General features: G+C 37.0%; 1 protein-coding gene and 1 non-coding gene across 2 annotated transcripts; one reads left to right on the top strand and one right to left on the bottom strand.

Annotated features, from left to right (window-relative positions):
• The first annotated feature begins 480 nt into the window (after nucleotides 1-480).
• On the top strand, nucleotides 481-1,899 carry LOC131174048 (60S ribosomal protein L14-2-like). Its single transcript, XM_058137085.1, has 3 exons — nucleotides 481-729; nucleotides 855-938; nucleotides 1,681-1,899. Exons 1-3 carry the CDS (start codon nucleotides 481-483, stop codon nucleotides 1,897-1,899), a joined length of 552 nt encoding a protein of 183 aa, XP_057993068.1.
• A 9,777-nt stretch (nucleotides 1,900-11,676) lies between these two features.
• Nucleotides 11,677-11,783, bottom strand: LOC131174368 (small nucleolar RNA R71). Its single transcript, XR_009144616.1, has one exon. It is a non-coding gene; the product is annotated as a small nucleolar RNA R71 (small nucleolar RNA).
• Between the last annotated feature and the right edge of the window lie 6,188 nt (nucleotides 11,784-17,971).

Below are 17,971 nucleotides of genomic sequence, written 5' to 3'. Positions count from 1 at the left end.
AATATTGAAGTTCTTACCGGAGTGTAAATCGGTGCCGAAAAACTCTAGAAAATGAAAGAGAGCGTCGTAGTTACTCAGGGAATTTGAAAATGGCGTAAGTAGGCAAATGGCCAATACTCCTCCCTATTTATACTTGCATGAGCATTAAATGCTCACGAAGCCCCAAGTGACACATCAGTTAGTGGAATTTAACTGTTTTGATGACTCATCAAAAGAGAATTCCAGAAACATGGCCGGGAGATCGGATAGTTAAAGGTCGGTTACGAGAGATCGGTTGATGAGTGTGATTTGAGAGATCAGATCGAACACAGTTATAAGAGATTGGGAAAAATAATGCAATCATAAAACAAAATAAACAATCAATTTTGAATAAACCAAACTTCATTTCATTTCCAAAAGGTCAGATTACATCATTTGGGCAATCTCTCAAGATCAACAATTACAAATTTCCCTTCACTACATTCTACCTATCTTGCTCCTATGATTCGGACCACTCCTGATTCCAAGATATCGTTCGAGAGATACATGGAGATCGGGAGGGTAGCTCTCGTCAACTATGGCAAAGACTACGGGAAGCTCGGTGTCTTCGTCGATGTCATTGACCAAAACAAAGCTACGATTGGGTCCCCTGATATGGTTAGGAGCCAAGTGAACTTCAAGAGGTGGTCACCGATATCAAGATTGAAATTAGCGGTCCCCTTGTTAGAGATCGGTCTGTCGGTCATACTGGTAAACCGATCCGAGATCAGCACGATAGTCAATTTTGATCCTGATCAATCAATTAGTCCAGTTCCCTCACCATCATCAGACGATGCCCTCATAAGTCTCTGATCACCGAAATTGTCCATTTTTAGGAGATGAGCAAGGAAAAGATCCGAAAAAAGATCAAGGTGGTTGTCATGAGGAGAATTCTCACCGGAAAAGTCAAGAGCAGAAAGGTAAAACATTAGAAATTCACTAGAGAAGGGAGAATGTGAGTGTGTGAAGGATAAAATTCCTCTGCATATATATAAGGCTTTGGCATTTACTGCGTGTAGAACTCAAAACGGTTTATAGGTAATCAAAGAATTAATTACTTTAGGAGATGAAAATGGGATGGAAAATTAAGATCGAGAAGAAGAAAGATCAAATGCAGAAAGAGCCGAATTGAGAGATCGAAACAAGAGGTCTCAGGTCTACCAACCATAATAGAGATCGGCTAAACTGAGATCAGAGGGCTTGGAGAATCAATCATGACCCTCGAATTTGTAAGATTAACTCATCACCTTTGGGTCTCAAACTGTTAAAGCAGCTCAGTATATCTCAATTTACACCGTTGATCACACTTGCAAGGAAAGATTTGAGACCTTCAGATCAAAAGTGAATAACTGATTCAACACCTATTGCTCCCAGCCGTTGGATCCATTCTGTAAGACAGAATTCCTAATCATTAGATTAAAGAATGAAAGGACAGAAATTCTAAACTAAATTCTGACCCTCAATCTTGATTCTCTTTAATTCTAAGACGTCGGATCGCGCCCTTTTAAATCCGAACCCTCCATCTCTTCCCGCTGGAATCCTGACCCTCTATTTTCAGTACTCATTCCTTATAAATACTTGCTTGCAATACTATAGTAAGGGGCGATTATCATCAGGAAACCTCTGTATTGTGATATAGTTTTATTGCCCTTCATTCTGAAGCTCTTGAAATTCCTAAAGATTTTAGAAACAAGTTTTCTAAAGGATCTTTTCACTAAAGCTATAGGTCTTGCAATTCATATCTTTAATAATCGTGCACCTTCTTGGAAGCCCAATCACAGTTCGTCATTAAGGCCTCGTTGTCATCTCCTTTTGGCAGCTCAAAGTTACTCCGTCATCTCAACTATAGCAGCTCCGGAGTCCGCAGAGCATTGGTATTGATCCATCCATTGTTTTAGCTCTCTACAGGTAAGCGTCTAACTTGTCATTCTCTAAATATCGCTAGTTTACGTTCATGACGTGAGTATTCTTAAAGTGTTTTGTCATGCTGAGTTTTCAGAATAAGGACGTATTAAGTTTGACTTGTGTCATAAATATTATCTTTGGCCTCCTATCATTTGCAATTCTTATATTTATCATTTGCAATTCTTATATTTATCATTATTTTCAATTCTTTTTACTTCGTGTGAATGAAAGTTCGGGTTGCTAACACTCCGTAACTGCTGTAAGGAGTATGGATAAAAGTGACGACTTAGGAATCTTCGACCTGAATAAATAAGGAAAAAAAATTAGAAAAATAGATGTACTCTAGATCGATGTAGAAGGTAAAAAACTGAGATTAGCTTGGACAAGTAAATTATGAGACCAAAAAGAAATGAGTCAAGTCCGGACAATAAGCTATAAGATCAAAAAATCAAGACAAACTCGAGTCATAAGACATTAAACCCGAAATAGAAAAGTTCGGACAATAAGCTATATGGTAGAAATAAAGGAGTTCGGATAGCGTAGAGATCAAGGAATCATGTGGAAGATCAACGAAGAGTTTGGATTAACCTTCATGACTTTTAAATTCACTTCTCAAAATAGGGAGTTTCGTAGGGAGTCCTTTCCTTGGATTCCTGTAACTTTTATAAAGTGTCCGATGCTATATGAGAAAGACCCAAAGAGAGTCATTTCCTGAATTCTTGACCAAAAGAGATTGGGAGAGGGTCCTTTCCTGAATTCTCTTAAAGTTCTAATAAAAATATTTTAAAGAGATCGGGAGAGAGTCCTGTCCTGAATTCTCTTAGCTAAAGTTCTAATAAAAATATTTTAAGAGATCGGGAGAGAGTCCTTACCCGAATTCTCTTAGCTAAAGTTCTAATAAAAATATTTTAAGAGAATCAGGAGAAAGTCTTTACTCGAATTCTCTTAGCTAAAGTTCTAATAAAAATATTTTAAGAGAATTGGGAGAGAGTCCTTACCTGAATTCTCTTAGCTAAAGTTCTAATAAAAATATTTTAAAAGATCGGGAGAGAGTCCTTACTTGAATTCTCTTAGCTAAAATTCTAATAAATACATTTTAAGAGATAGGGAGAGAGTCATTTCCTAAATGTTCTTAAACAAAATTCTAATAAAAATATTTTAAGAGATCGGGAGAGGGTCCTTTCCTGAATTTCATTTTTAGTCAAAATTCTACTATTCTAACACACACCACACCCTCAATTATTTGAATATCAAGGTCCATAATGTGTGAACCGATAGTCCTCCTCACTCGTTATGAATCTTTATGGACCAAATAACATCTCTTTAGAATTAGAGCCCTAATTCAAAGAGGGAGAAATTTAATAAAATATTTAACAAATCAAATAAACATAACACCAGTTCACTGTAGGGTCATCCCATATACTCGTGTTCTTGGGAAACCCAAAATAGTAAAATATCAAACGTTCCTTTTAACAGGGACCAACATTATAACTCCAACCCCAAAATTATCAATCTTCACTTATGAAAAGCACATCGTTAAATTTGCTTGCCCTCATTGAGGGATGAGGTGGGGTGCCTAACACCTTCCCCACACATACTTAGACCTCGAACCTATAATCTCTGTTTTAGAAGTGATTTTATAAATTTATAAATTTTTATTTTTACTAATGGTTTCTTTTAATTTCCCTCAAAATTAAAGTGGCGACTCCTCACTTTTTCCACTTTGGTGAGAATCGTCCGGCGACTACAAAACCTTTGCGACATAGACATACAACCCAAAGAATTGAGAAGGTTCATTTATGCATTGCATTTGTACATGGAATAAGTTGTTAAACCTTGTATTTTTTTTTTCTTATAGTAAACATAGCTTTAAAATACACCAGAAAGAATTCTAACTAGGTCACTTAGGTTAACGAGGGAAAGAGAATAGTAAGAGTCACACCTGCATAAGCTGAAATGGAAGACATTAAAGTCATGTTTAGACAGATACTTGAGAAAGCTTTGATCAAGATAGCTGAGCTTAAAGGAAAAATCATGGCCAACTTTGAGAAAAAGTTAAAGATAGGTGGGCCTAGTGACATTCAGGTGAAAAGGCCTAAGAAAGAGACTGGTAAGAAGAAGGCCTTTAATGACCTCAGGGATGAAGAGGATTATCTCCAAGATAAGGCTAAAAAGAAAGAAAAAAGGGCAAGTGAGGAGATTAGAGTTGTTACTGAGATGGTGGAAAAGCTTCAGGCTAGTGTGAAAAAGCAAGTTGAGTTTAATGGAATGGGGCTATTAGATGCAGATGACTTTGACATCCAGGTGGATGGGAATCTACCTAAAAAATTCAAGATGCCTGATTTGCCTAAGTTTGATGGTACTAGTGACCCAAAAACCCACCTCAAGTCTTATCTGATAGTCATGAAAACAACTGGTTTGACTAAAACCAGGTCACTCAGTTCTTTTTTATATCACTAAAAGGGGTTGCATCCTCATGGTATCATGGGTTTGAAGCCACTGTGAGAAGAGATTGGGACGAGCTAGTTAGGAGATTCATGCAATAATACCCCTATAATATGGCTTTAGATGTTACCTTGAGAGACCTGGAGACTACTAAGTAAAAACCAATTGAGACTTTTTTTGATTATCTATTGAGATGGAAGGAAAAAGGCTATGAAAATGACCAATAGGCCTACTAAGAAAGACTAAGTGCGCTTGGTAGTGAAGAGTCTATAGCTTAATTATTATGCGAAACTTTGTTATTATCCCCTGGCTACCTTTGAATAGCTATATGATGCTGCGGTATTAGTGGATGATGCATTAAATAGTGAAAGGAAGAGTTATTAACCCAAGAGGGAAGGATACTAGTCAGGTGGTAATGTTACTGCGGAAAACAAAGTTATTAAGGTTCAGACCATGTCCCACACCCCTAAGAAGCTCTCTTAATTCAACCAACCCCTATCTAAAGTCTTTGAGTGACTCAAAGCTCAGGGTCTCCTCCAGCCCTTGGCACTTAGGCCGCCACCAAACCGACTTCCACTCAGTTACAATGCTAACCTATACTGTCAATTCCATCAAACTCATGGCCATGACACTGATAGATGCTTCCGACCAAAACATGAAGTCTAGGATCTTATCGATGCCAAGAAAATAGCTAACCCAGAAAACTGACCCAACACCCGTACCAACCCAATGCCCAACCATAATGTTCCACCCCCACCAGGACTTTACATGATTTTTACCACCCTAATTGAATCTGATCGAATTCTCAACCTCATCTAACCTGTCCAAAAGCTTGATGAACCTCGATCTATGATGATAATTAATGTCTGGGATAGTTCCAGTGATGAGGAAGATTTGTTAGATGTTTGGGCTGACTCTGATGGAGAGGAAAAGAGTAGGGTGAGCCACATGACTAAGAGTGGTAAATATTATCCTGATCCACCCATGGAGAAGGATAATGTGAGAGGAAAAGCCAAGGAGGAGGGAAAGCCAAGGAGTTGGCCAAAGAAAACACAAATAAAGAGGATGATTAAGCCCTTAGGCAGTTGAAAAGGACTCAGGCTAGTATGACAGTCTGGGAATTGCTACTAGCATAAAAAAAAAACATTAAACTTCACTAACCAAGGCCGTAAGTGTACTCAAAGTCTTCACAGAGATAACTCTAGCAGAGATTGCCAAAGTTGTGCTTACAGAAGATGGGGGTCATATTACTTTTTCTGATCATGATCTCTCGGCTGAGGGGAGAAACCACAACAGGGCTTTATTTGTGACGATCGAGGTTAGAGGGTGGAAAGTGCCCTGTGTGATAATAGATGATGGGTCAGCCATCAACGTATGCCCTCTGAAGATTCTGCTTAAGTTGGAAATTTTTGTGTCTGAGCTCATTGGTTCTAATCTAGTTATTAGGGCCTATGATGATTCAAAGAGAAACGTGATGGGGGTATTCAAGATAATGGTTAAGGTGGGACCCATAGAAACTAAAGTTGAGTTCACTGTGCTAAACATTCCCATGACATTATCTTTACTGTTGGATAGAATTTGGTTCCATCCCGTAGGTGGAGTTCCCTCTACACTCCACCAGAAGATCAAGATCCTGTACCAAGATGGTGTAATCACCATCAATGCTGAAAGAGATGGGGAAGTAGCTACACTGTAAGTGGATGGTTCAGTGCCATTATTGTTTGGTTTCCAAGTTGCTAGGATCTACAAAGACTGGATGGACCCTAGGGTGGCTACTATGATGAAAGGGATGAAGTTCTTTCCTGGCATGGGTCTGGGAAATGAGCTAATGGCATAGTGACTTTTCTAGAAATAAAGGGGCCGATCACTAGATATGGGCTGGGCTATCAGCCAACTGAAAATGAAGAGGAACTCAAGCCCACGAAGTTCATCAAGGAGGGGGAAATTGCATGGACTAATGACTAGGAGCTACCGCATGTTGAGGAGCTAGAATAGGAGATCAGCGCCATCAAGTTAAAGTCTGCATGAAAGCCAAGCACTTGGACGTACACCCCTAAGTTGGAGTCTGTCTTTTGTAATGCTCATAGTAGTGGTACTAGATATGGGCTGGGCTATCAGCCAACTGAAAATGAAGAGGAACTCAAGCCCACGAAGTTCATCAAGGAGGGGGAAATTGCATGGACTAATGACTAGGAGCTACCGCATGTTGAGGAGCTAGAATAGGAGATCAGCGCCATCAAGTTAAAGTCTGCATGAAAGCCAAGCACTTGGACGTACACCCCTAAGTTGGAGTCTATCTTTTGTAATGCTCATAGTAGTGGTACTGATATTTCCATTTCTAATGTACTTGATGATGATTTTGAGGCAAAAATTAATAATATGACTAGTCCTTTTGCTTACTTATTTGATGTTTATCTTGATGACCACACACATAACATTCATAATCATTTAGAATCTGTTTCTACAAATGCATTAAAATCGATCTCTATTAATTTGGATACACCAAATAATCCTAAAGATATTAAGTTAGCTGAAGATTTAACCCAAGAAGAAAGAGATAAATTTATAGCCTTATTAATAAGAAGAAAGAGATAAATTTATAGCCTTATTAATAAAGTACCAAGAAGCATTTGCATGGTCTTATAAAGATATATTAGCAATTGATCGAGACATAGTACAACATAAGATCCCTATGGACCCTAACATAAGGCCGATAAAGCAAAAGAAGCATCGACTCAGACCAAAATGGGAAGAAAAGATAACTCAAGAAGTGAAAAAGCTCATTAAGGCTGGTTTCATTGAAGTAATTGAGTATCCCAAGTGATTAGCCAATATTGTGCCAGTTCCCAAGAAGGATGGGCGAGTTTAGATGTGTGTAGACTATTGGGACCTAAACAAGGCTAGTCCTAAGGATGATTTCTAATTGCCTCACATCGATGTGCTTATTGATTGTGCTGCTTACATGGCCATGCACTCCTTCATAGATGGTTTTTCAGGATATAATCAAATCCTCATGGATTTAATAGACAGTGCAAAGACAGCTTTTATCACCGAATGGGGAACATATTATCATAAGGTTATACCTTTTGAGCTAAAAAATACAGGTGCAACTTATCAGAGAATGGCCACTATGTTGTTTCATGATATAATGCACAAAGAAGTTGAAGTATATGTTGATGACATGGTGGTAAAATCCCCAACTATGGAGGGACATTTTGAAGCATTATATAAGCTCTTTCAGAGGGTAATCAAGTATAAGTTGAGACTAAAACCTAGCAAGTGTGTGTTCAGGGTCATTTCAGGCAAACTGTTAGGGCATATGATCAGTAAGAAAAGGATTGAGATTGATCCAGGTAGGTGAAGGCAATCCAAGAAATGCCAGCCTTAAAAATAGGAAAAGAGGTTAGAGGTTGCTTAGGGAAATTGCAATACATTAGTAGGTTCATAGCTAGGCTCACAACTATCTGTGAACCAATTTTGAAGCTGCTAAGAAAGAATCATCCAGTAGTATGGAATGAGCAATGTCAAGAAGCATTTGAAAAGATAAAGCAATACTTGAGCAATTCGCTAGTTTTGTCACCACCCGTCCTTGGCATCCCTCTAATCCTCTTCCTATCAGTAGAAGATGTGGCCTTGAGGGTAATGTTGGCATAAAAAATAGAGAATTTAGAGAGAGCCATTTATTATATCAGTAAGAAACTCCTTGCCTATGAAAAGAATTATTTACTGATAGAAAGAACTTATCTGGCTATAGTATGGGCAACTAAAAAGTTAAGACACTACTTTTAGACCCATCAAGTTATTGTAGTATCTCAGATGGATCCTCTAAAGTACTTATTTGAAGTACCAGCCCTAGTTGGAAAATTAGCTAAGTGGTTAATCCTATTGTCTGAATTTGATATTATTTATGAGACTCGAAAAACTATCAAAGGGCGTGTCCTGACTAAATTTCTTTTTGAAAATTTGGTTAATGAGGAAGAAGTCGAAATAACCTCCTCAGATGAGAGTCTCAAGCTAGTAGAAGTCCAATCGTGGAAAATGTACTTTGATAAGGCCATGAATAAGAGTGGAGTCAGTATAGGGGGTAGCTTTGGAAGCACTAAATGGAGAATAGTTATTAATATCAAAAGGGCTATATTTCCCAACCACTAATAATGTTGCAGAATATGAGGCTTGCATTTACGTCCTGGAAGCATTAATAGTTGTTGGGGCTAAAAAAGTAGAGGTGTTCAGAGACTCAATGCTAGCGATTTCCCATGTTAAAGGTGAATAGGAATTGAAAGAATAAAAGTTGATGTCGTACTTAGAGTATGTCAAGAAACTATTATTTAGCTTTGAGGAAGTGGCTGTGAAGCACATGCCCAGAACTCTAAACCAGATGGCTAATTCTCTGGCCACGCTAGGCATCCTTATTGGAGAAGGGCGATCAAAAGCTGACCCAGCTAGTTATCCTAATGAGAAGTAGAATGTTGTGCTATGAAGGGTTAGTAATAGCACATTTGAATCTAGAATATGAGGGGAAATGGTATAAGGACATAAGAAGATACTCAGAGGTAAGAGAATACCCGTAATTAGCCAATGGTAGAGATAGAGCTACAATTCATAGTTTAGCCACTCAGTTCACTTTGGTTGGGGGGCAACTCTACAAAAAGTTTTTAGAAGGATTGTTGCTCTTATGTGTGATAGAAAAGTAAGCTGAGCAGATAATGGAAGAAATACATACAAAAATGTGTGGTCCTCACATAAACAGAAGGGCGTTAGTTGGCAAAATTTTAAAGTTGGGCTATTACATGTCTACCATGGATACTGACTGTGCTAAATTCATTAAGAGATGTCATGAGTGCCAAATCCATGGGAATTTGAGTCACCTACCGCCCAATGAACTCTATAGTATGACTTCACCGTTGCCATTCTCAATCTGGGGCATAAACAATATTGGGAAGATTTCTCCCATGGCTTCTAGTGGCCATAGATTTATGTTACACTCATTTCATATAGGTATTTTAGGGTAGTTTTGCATCCATTTTGCCCTTATATTTTAGTATATTTTATGTTTTTAGCTTTATTTTAGCTTATTTGTTAACTTTAGATACTTTATATTTGATTTTTGTAATTTTGTTATTTTTGATAGGTTTTTTTTTGTGGCAAATTCAAGATCAATGAGTGCATTAGGAAGTGATTTGAAGAAATTTGGAGTTCTTTAAGCATGGAATAAAGTTAAAGAAATCAAGCCTTGAAAGAGCAAGTTAGTCGAACTTTGCTTGAGACTTTGCTTATGATGTTGCTTAGGGTATGTCATACAAGCTTAACCTTAAGCCTGTTCAAGCTGAAAGTCAAGCACGACTTAAATCCTACATATTCAAGCTTTTACTCCAAAACTTGCCGAGAATTGCTTAAGATCCTGCTTAGGGTAAGCGGTAGTGCTTAAGGTGCAGCACAAGTCAAGCTGAAAGTCAAGCATGAGCAGAAAAGTTCATTTTACTTCAAATCTGCCAAGATTTACTAACGGTCTGCTTAACCCTAAGCAGATAGTGCAACGACAGGCGAAATTTGCTGAAGAAGCTACTTAGGGTAAGCAGACTGCCCAAAACGTGAATGACTCTACTGACTTGAATATTTCTACACCTCATTTCCTATCTACTCCTTGGCTGTTATTCACTTTTAGGGCAACTTTTCGAGACCATATAAAATCATCATTTTTCTGAGGGAGGATGCCATTTTTCTGAGGGAGGAGCTGCTGCAACCATCTTTGGGAGCTCCAGAAATCAGAGTTTTGGGTTCTTCTACCTGGGTTTTCTATTTTTAGTCCTCTTATCATGTTTTCCTTTACTTTTCCATCAATCTTTCTTGTAAATACCAATATGAGTGCGTAAACTCTTTGGATTTCAGAGTTGGGGAAATATGTTTTAGATTAATTTGTGGATTTGGACTGGTTATTTCCATATTTTATATAAATATGAGTTTTGATTCCTTCCTTGTGTGCTTGATTTACTTGCCTAATGTTGGTACCCATTGGGTATTGTGTTAATCTTTGATTGAAGAACCGAAAGGTGAAAGTCATTGATAGATAATAAAGGATTGGAACTTAAAATTACCTAGATTTAGAAATAAACTAGGATTTTAAGAGGAATTAATAATTGGTTACAAAACTTAATGGGTTTTAAAGTAATCAAATAACATACGAAAGTATGTTTGGTAATTTTAGAACACACTTTGATTTGCTTGAAAAAGATATCAAAGGAATTTAGAATCAATCACCTTCGAACTCTATTTTTCCCTAAAAATTGGAATACCCAAGAAAAATCCCAATTAGTTTATGCATAAACCCCCAACTCTGGAATCACTTTTAACATAATTAGACTTTAATTTAAATTACCCGTTATTAATTTAGTTTAATTGCAAACTAGATTTAGAATTTATTTGTTTGCTCTTTACCCATTCCAATTAGATTAATCAATTTACTTTGCTCATTTATATTTACCATTTATTCATCAATCATTAGCCCAAATAATCACTTCATTCGTAGTTTGGTACTCAAATGGCAAATCCTCGTGGGAACGATACTTAACTCATCACTCTATTACTTGAGACGACCCGTATACTTGCAGATACGCCTATCAAGTTTTTGGCATCGTTGCCGGGAAATTTGATTTTTGTTTGATATTGAACGATTGTTTATTTGGTTAATTTGGGTATTTTATTTTATTTTCTTTTACCATTTTTCTTTGAGAATTTGTTTATTTTGTTTTTCAGGTACTTTATTTTATGAGAAGGACAAAAAGTGAAGAAATCAATTTATTCTTTGATCCAGAAATAGAAAAGACAGCAAGAGCTTTAAGAGCAGAATCTAAGAGGAGAAAAGCTGAATTTAAAGCTCAACAACAACAAGAAAGAGCACAAGAGCAAGAGCTGTTACAAGAAGAAATGGCCAACAACAATAACAACCGTTCTGTGAAGGATCATGCCTATCCTAACATTGGGGATTTTATGTCAAGTATCACAAGACCAAGAGTTAAAGCTAATAATTTTGAACTGAAGCCTGCACTCTGTCAGATGGCACAACAATCACAATTTGGGGGAAGTCCAAGTGAAGGTCCACATGTTCATCTAGCACACTTTTTTGAGATCAGTGATATGTTGAAGATAAATGGAGTTTCTGATGATGCAATTCGACTCAGATTATTCCCTTTTTCTTTGAAGGACCGAGCTAGAGAGTGGTTACATTCTTTGCCATCGGGTTCTATCACAACATGGGATGAACTTTCTCAAGCATTTTTAGCTCAATATTTTCCACAAAGCAAGACAGCTAAGCTAAGAAATGAGCTGAATTCTTTCAAACCTAGAGATGATGAGAGCTTATATGAAGCATGGGAGAGGTACAAGGATTTGTAAAGAAGATGTCCACATCATGGGATTCCTAAGTGGATACTTGTTCAACACTTTTACAATGGAGTTTCACCAGCTATTAGAAGTACAATTGATGCATCTTCTGGAGGTGATCTTATGGAGAAATCTGAAGATGAAGCTTTTTCTACTCTTGATAAAATTGCTTATGACAATTACCAGTGGAGTTGTGAGAGGAATGAGATCAAGAAACCAGCTGGTATGTTTGAGCTTGATGACATGAATATGATTAATGCTAAGTTTGATGCTTTGACAAGGAAAATGGACAAGCTAAGCATGAAAGTAGATTTTTCAGTTGGAGATTCTAGTAATTCAGTAGAAGTTGGAGCTGCAAATGTCAATTGTGCAGTTGATTTTTCTGCACTTAGTCAAGATTTTTCAAGTGAGCAAGTGGATTATGTGGGGAACTACAATCAAAGACCAGGCAATAGCTCATTTTCTGCAACTTATGATCCAGCATAGAGAAACCACTCAAATTTCTCTTGGGGAGGTAGACAAGGACAACACCAAAATTTTCAGCAACCTTCTGGGTATCAACAACATCAGAATTTTCAGCAGAATAGAGGTCCTCCTCCTGGAATTCCTAAACCTCAAAATGCACTTGCTCTACCACAACCACAACAGCCTCTACCACAACAAGCACAATCAGACAAGACAGCTAGATTGGAAGCTATGATTGAGACTCTACTTGTAAGCCATCAAAGTCAACAAGATATGATTTCTCAATTAGCATCTAAAGTAGATCAAATGGCAACCCACAACAAGATGTTAGAGAATCAAATAGCTCAACAAGCTAGCTCTTCAAACAACAAAGCGTTTGGGAAGCTCCCTAGCCAACCAGAAAATTCAAGGGAGCATTGCAAGGCTATTACATTGAGAAGTGGAAAAATATTAGAGAGTGGAGATAAAACGATTGAAAAGAAAATTGAAGAAGAGAAAAATAGAGAAGGAGATAAAAAAATTAAAGTTGAAGTTAGAATTGAAGCTGAGATAGGGAATTCAGTGGAAGAAAAAGGAAGTAAAGAGAGAGAGAGTAAAGAGGAAGAACCTAAATATGTAGCACCTAAAGCCTACATTCCACCTTTACCATTCCCACAAAGGTTCCAGAAAGTAAAGTTGGATAAACAATTTGGGAAGTTTTTGGAGGTATTGAAGTCTTTGCATGTGACTATTCCTTTCACTGATGCCTTAGCACAAATGCCTTCATATGCTAAAATTTTGAAGGTGATTTTGTCTAACAAGAAGAAGTTGGAAGAATTTGAGACCATAGCTCTCATAGAAGAAAGTAGTGCTATTTTGCAAAATAAGCTTCCGCCAAACTGAAAGATCCCGGTAGTTTTTTCATACCATGTCACATTGGAGATATCAGTATAGATAAGGCTTTATGTGATCTTGGAGCCAGTGTTAGTCTAATGTCATTGTCTATCTATGAGAAAATGAGGATTGGAGAAATGAAGCCTACCACCATTTCACTACAGTTAGCAGATAGGTCTATTAAATTTCCAATTGGGGTGATTGAGAATGTTCCTCTGAAAGTTGGAAAATTTTTCATACCGGTAGATTTTATAATATTGGAGATGGAGGAGGATGTACACATTCTTATTATTCTTGGTAGACCTTTCCTTGCTACTGTTGGAGCTGTGATTGATGTAAAGAATGGAAGGCTTACATTAGAAGTTGGGGAAGAAAAAGTTGAATTTAATATGTTTCAAGCAATGAAAAAGAAAGATGATTCAAATTCATGCTTGAGAATTGATGTGACAGATGAAGTGGTTAGAGAAGTGCTCAAAAAGCAACATCCTGAAGATCCCTTAGAAGCTTGTTTGGTTTACAACATCAAAAAGGGGGATGAGATTGAAGAAGCTGCAGAATATGCTTAAACTTTGGAAGGAAATCCACCTTTGCCTATGGCTAGTATTGAGAAGATAGGAGATTTAAAGCAAGATACAACTTCATCATCAATGCTTGAAAAAAGTGAAGCACCGAAGGTAGAGTTAAAACCTCTTCCAACAAATCTCAGGTATGCTTTTCTTGGTCAAAATTCTACATATCCTATGATTGTTAGTGCTAAACTGAATGATTGTGAAGTTGAAAAATTATTATGAGTTCTTAGAAAGCATAGAAAGATAATTGGTTATACCATCGATGATATTAAAGGAATACATCCTTCTGTGTGCATGCATAGAATTTTATTGGAAAATGATCATAAAGCCTCTAGAGAGTCACAAAGGAGATTGAATCCAAATATGAAAGAGGTTGTGAAAAAAAGAAATCTTGAAATTGCTTGATGCAGGTATCATTTACCCTGTTTCTGATAGCAATTGGGTAAGTCCAGTTCATGTTGTACCCAAAAAGGGAGGCATCACAGTAGTAAAAAATGAAAATGATGAACTAATACCTACTAGGACTGTAACTGGATGGAAAATGCGTATAGACTATAGGAAGCTGAATAATGCAACTAGAAAGGACCATTTTCCATTACCATTTAAAGATCATATGCTTGAGAGATTAGCTCATCATTCTTATTTTTGCTACTTGGATGGCTATTCAGGGTTCTTTCAGATCCCTATTCATCCGAATGATCAGGATAAAACCACCTTCACATGTCCCTATGGTACCTTTGCACATCGAAGGATGCCATTTGGATTATGTAATGCCCCAGCTACATTTCAGAGATGTATGATGTCCATATTCTCTGACATGATTGAGGATATTACGGAAGTGTTCATAGATGATTTTTCTGTGCATGGTAAATCTTTCGATGAATGCTTATCTAACTTGTCTAAAGTTTTGCAGAGATGTGAAGAGTTTAATTTAGTTTTGAATTGGGAAAAGTGCCATTTTATGGTACAAGAAGAAATTGTTTTGGGACATCTTGTGTCAAACAGGGGTATTGAGGTGGACAAAGCAAAGGTAGAAATTATTGAGAAAATGCCACCCCCGATATCTGTGAAAGGAGTAAGGAGTTTCCTAGGGCATGCTGGATTTTACAGGAGATTCATCAAGGATTTTTCTAAGATTTTTAAACCTCTTACTAATTTATTGAGTAAAGATGTGGAATTTCATTTTGAGACTGATTGTATGAATGCTTTTTGCAGGATAAAGGAAGCTTTGATATCTGCTCCTATTATGCAACCACCCGATTGGTCATTACCTTTTGAGTTGATGTGCGATGCTAGCGATTTTGCCATTGGGGCTATTTTGAGACAAAGGAAAGATAAGAAGCTGTATGTAATATATTATGCGAGAAGGACCTTAGATGATGCTCAAATAAATTACTCTACTACAGAGAAAGAGTTTGGGGCAGTGGTATTCACAGTAGATAAATTCAGGTCCTATCTTGTGGGGTTTAAGGTAATAGTGTGCACAGATCATGCAGCTATCAAGTATCTCCTTTAGAAAAAAGAGGCCAAACCTAGGTTAATAAGGTGGGTACTACTCCTTCAAGAGTTTGACTTGGAAATAAAGGACAAGAAAGGAGTAGAAAATGTAGTAGCAGATCATTTGTCTAGATTGAGGCAAGAATAAGGAGATAATTTAGGGAAAGAGCTTTCAATAGATGATTATTTTCCTAATGAGCAGCTGTTGGTAATCATGAGTGCAAAAATCCCTTGGTATGCAGATTTTGTGAACTATTTGGTGTGTGGAATCCTTCCACCTGATCTGACATGGTAGCAAAAGAAAAAAATTTATTTTTGACGTGAGGGATTATGATTGGGAAGAGCCATTTTTGTTTAAGAGATGTGGAGATGGGTTGATTAGAAAATGTTTAGTTGATGAGGAGATAGGGAATATTATTAGAGATTGCCATTCTTCACTTTATGGGGGTTATATAAGTGTTACAAAGACTGCAGAAAAAGTTCTTCAAGTAGGGTTCTTTTGGCCGCATATGTTTAGAGATGTAAGAAAGTTTGTAAATTCATGCGATAGGTGTCAAAGGATGGGAAATATCTCAAAAAGAAATGAAATGCCCCTCCAAAACATATTGGAAGTGGAACTATTTGATGTGTGGGGCATTGATTTTATGGGACGTTTTCCATCATCCTTTGGACACAAGTACATTTTAGTTGGGGTAGATTATGTGAACAAATGGGTTGAAGCTATACCATCTCCAACTAATGATGTTAGAGTTGTGATCAAATTCCTTAAGAAGTTCATTTTTACAAGATTTGGAACTCCACGTGCCATTATAAGTGATGGAGGTTCTCATTTTTGCAACCATTAATTTGAGAGATTATTACAAAAATATGGAGTAAAGCACAAGGTTGCAACACCTTACCATCCACAAACTAGTGGTTAAGTGGAGATTTCAAATAGAGAGTTGAAAAGAATTATTGAGAAAACAGTGAATAGTTCAAGGAAAGATTGGTCACTAAAGTTAGATGATGCTCTTTGGGCCTATAGGACAGCTTTTAAAACTCCCATTGGCACCACCCCTTTTAGATTGGTTTATGGGAAAGCTTGTCATTTACCTTTGGAGTTGGAGCATAGAGCATATTGGGCCATAAGGACACTGAATTTTAACTTAAAGACTGCAGGAGGAAAAAGAATATTGCAATTAAATGAACTTGAGGAACTTAGATTGGATGCTTATGAAAATGCCAAGCTTGACAAGGAAAGAACTAAGAGATGGCATGATAAGCATATTAGGAGGAAAGAATTTCAAGAAGGGGATGTTGTTCTCTTATATAATTCTAGGTTAAGGTTATTTCCCAGAAAATTGAAGTCAAGATGGTCAGGGCCTTACACTGTTACAAAGGTATATCCATATGAAGCTGTGGAGATAGGGAATGAAACCTCAGGTACTTTCAAAGTTAATGGGCAGAGATTAAAGCATTATATTGTTGGAGAGCACACATAAAAGGTTGTAGAGGTTTCATGGTTTAGTTCCCCATCTGGGGATATTTAGGTGATTTGGAGTGGAAGGTCAAGCTTAAGACCTTAAATAAGCGCTTCTTGGGAGATAACCAAAGCATATCCTTTTATAGTTTATTAATTTTCTATTTCATCTCATTTTAGTTTTTACCCTCATTAAACTCAAAAGTGACATTTGTTTATCTTTTGTAGGTCATTCACGAAGATTGGGCGAATTGACAATTGTAGCAAAAAGAAAGAATTAAAAGGGAGCAAGTATAAAGCAAATTTCTGCACCTTATCCAGTCCCTATGAACAGTAACACTTTTAAACTTGTGCTAAACTGTTGATATTGAAATCTACTTGATAACACATGTCTGACTTTGTGTCTTGTGTACATTTTTGTGAAATGCAACTTAAGGGAGGATCAATTTTGATATTTAGGACCGATGTGAGCTTTATTGGAGTGCAAAATTAGTATTTGTTGAGTTTTACATTTTAGTGCATACAGAGTTTTTGTAGTCTGTTAGAATTTGCATGTTTTTGTTTAAGTTACTGTTTATATTACTATTCACACTATTGTTTATGCTGCTTAAGAGGTCAATCTTTATATCTTTTCTGCAATTTTTGAATGCTTGAAATCTGTCTCAAATGTTATGGAAAATGTTCTTTGGGTATAAGCTTAGGAATAAGACCATTTCATTAAGTTAGCAAAAGGGTAATCACAATCCATGCCTAATTTGAGCTATTTGCCTTTCAATTCCCTCATGGTTGTATTATGTTTGATAAGTATATGAGAGATGATGAGCTAAAATTCTTCAATTTTATGGTGTTTATGTGTATTTGAGATTTGCTGAGGGTCATGATAGTATTCCATAGCATTTAGAATATTTTTGGTAAGTGAAGTCACAAAATTTCCCAGAACCTGCCGAAATTTGCTGGAGGTATTGCTTACCCTAAGCTGTACCCTATGCAACTCCTACTTAACCCTAAGCAAATTTTTGCTTAACCCTAAGCAACACTAGAATCTTTAGTTCAGTAATTGCTATGTGTTTACCCTAAGCTATACCTTTTGTAATCCATGTTTAACCCCAAGCATTACCCCAAGTCACCAATTGTCTGCTCTAAATTTTGAAAGTCCCAAATTTCCACCACTTTTATTCCATTCTCACTCCCGATAAACCAGGGCACTCTCTTACTCCCTCCACCATCTCTTCTGGCTATTCTTGGGAAGTTAAAGAGATTATTCCTCTTTATTAAATGGTGAGAACCAAGATTTGGTCTACCCACAAACTCAGAAAATCCAAACATTCTGCTAAATTGAAAATGGCTACTCCATCTTCAC

The sequence above is a fragment of the Hevea brasiliensis genome, chromosome 15 (genome assembly GCF_030052815.1).
Source record: "Hevea brasiliensis isolate MT/VB/25A 57/8 chromosome 15, ASM3005281v1, whole genome shotgun sequence".
In the NCBI taxonomy this organism is placed as follows: domain Eukaryota; kingdom Viridiplantae; phylum Streptophyta; class Magnoliopsida; order Malpighiales; family Euphorbiaceae; genus Hevea; species Hevea brasiliensis.
This window is presented reverse-complemented; position numbering and strand designations above follow the sequence as displayed.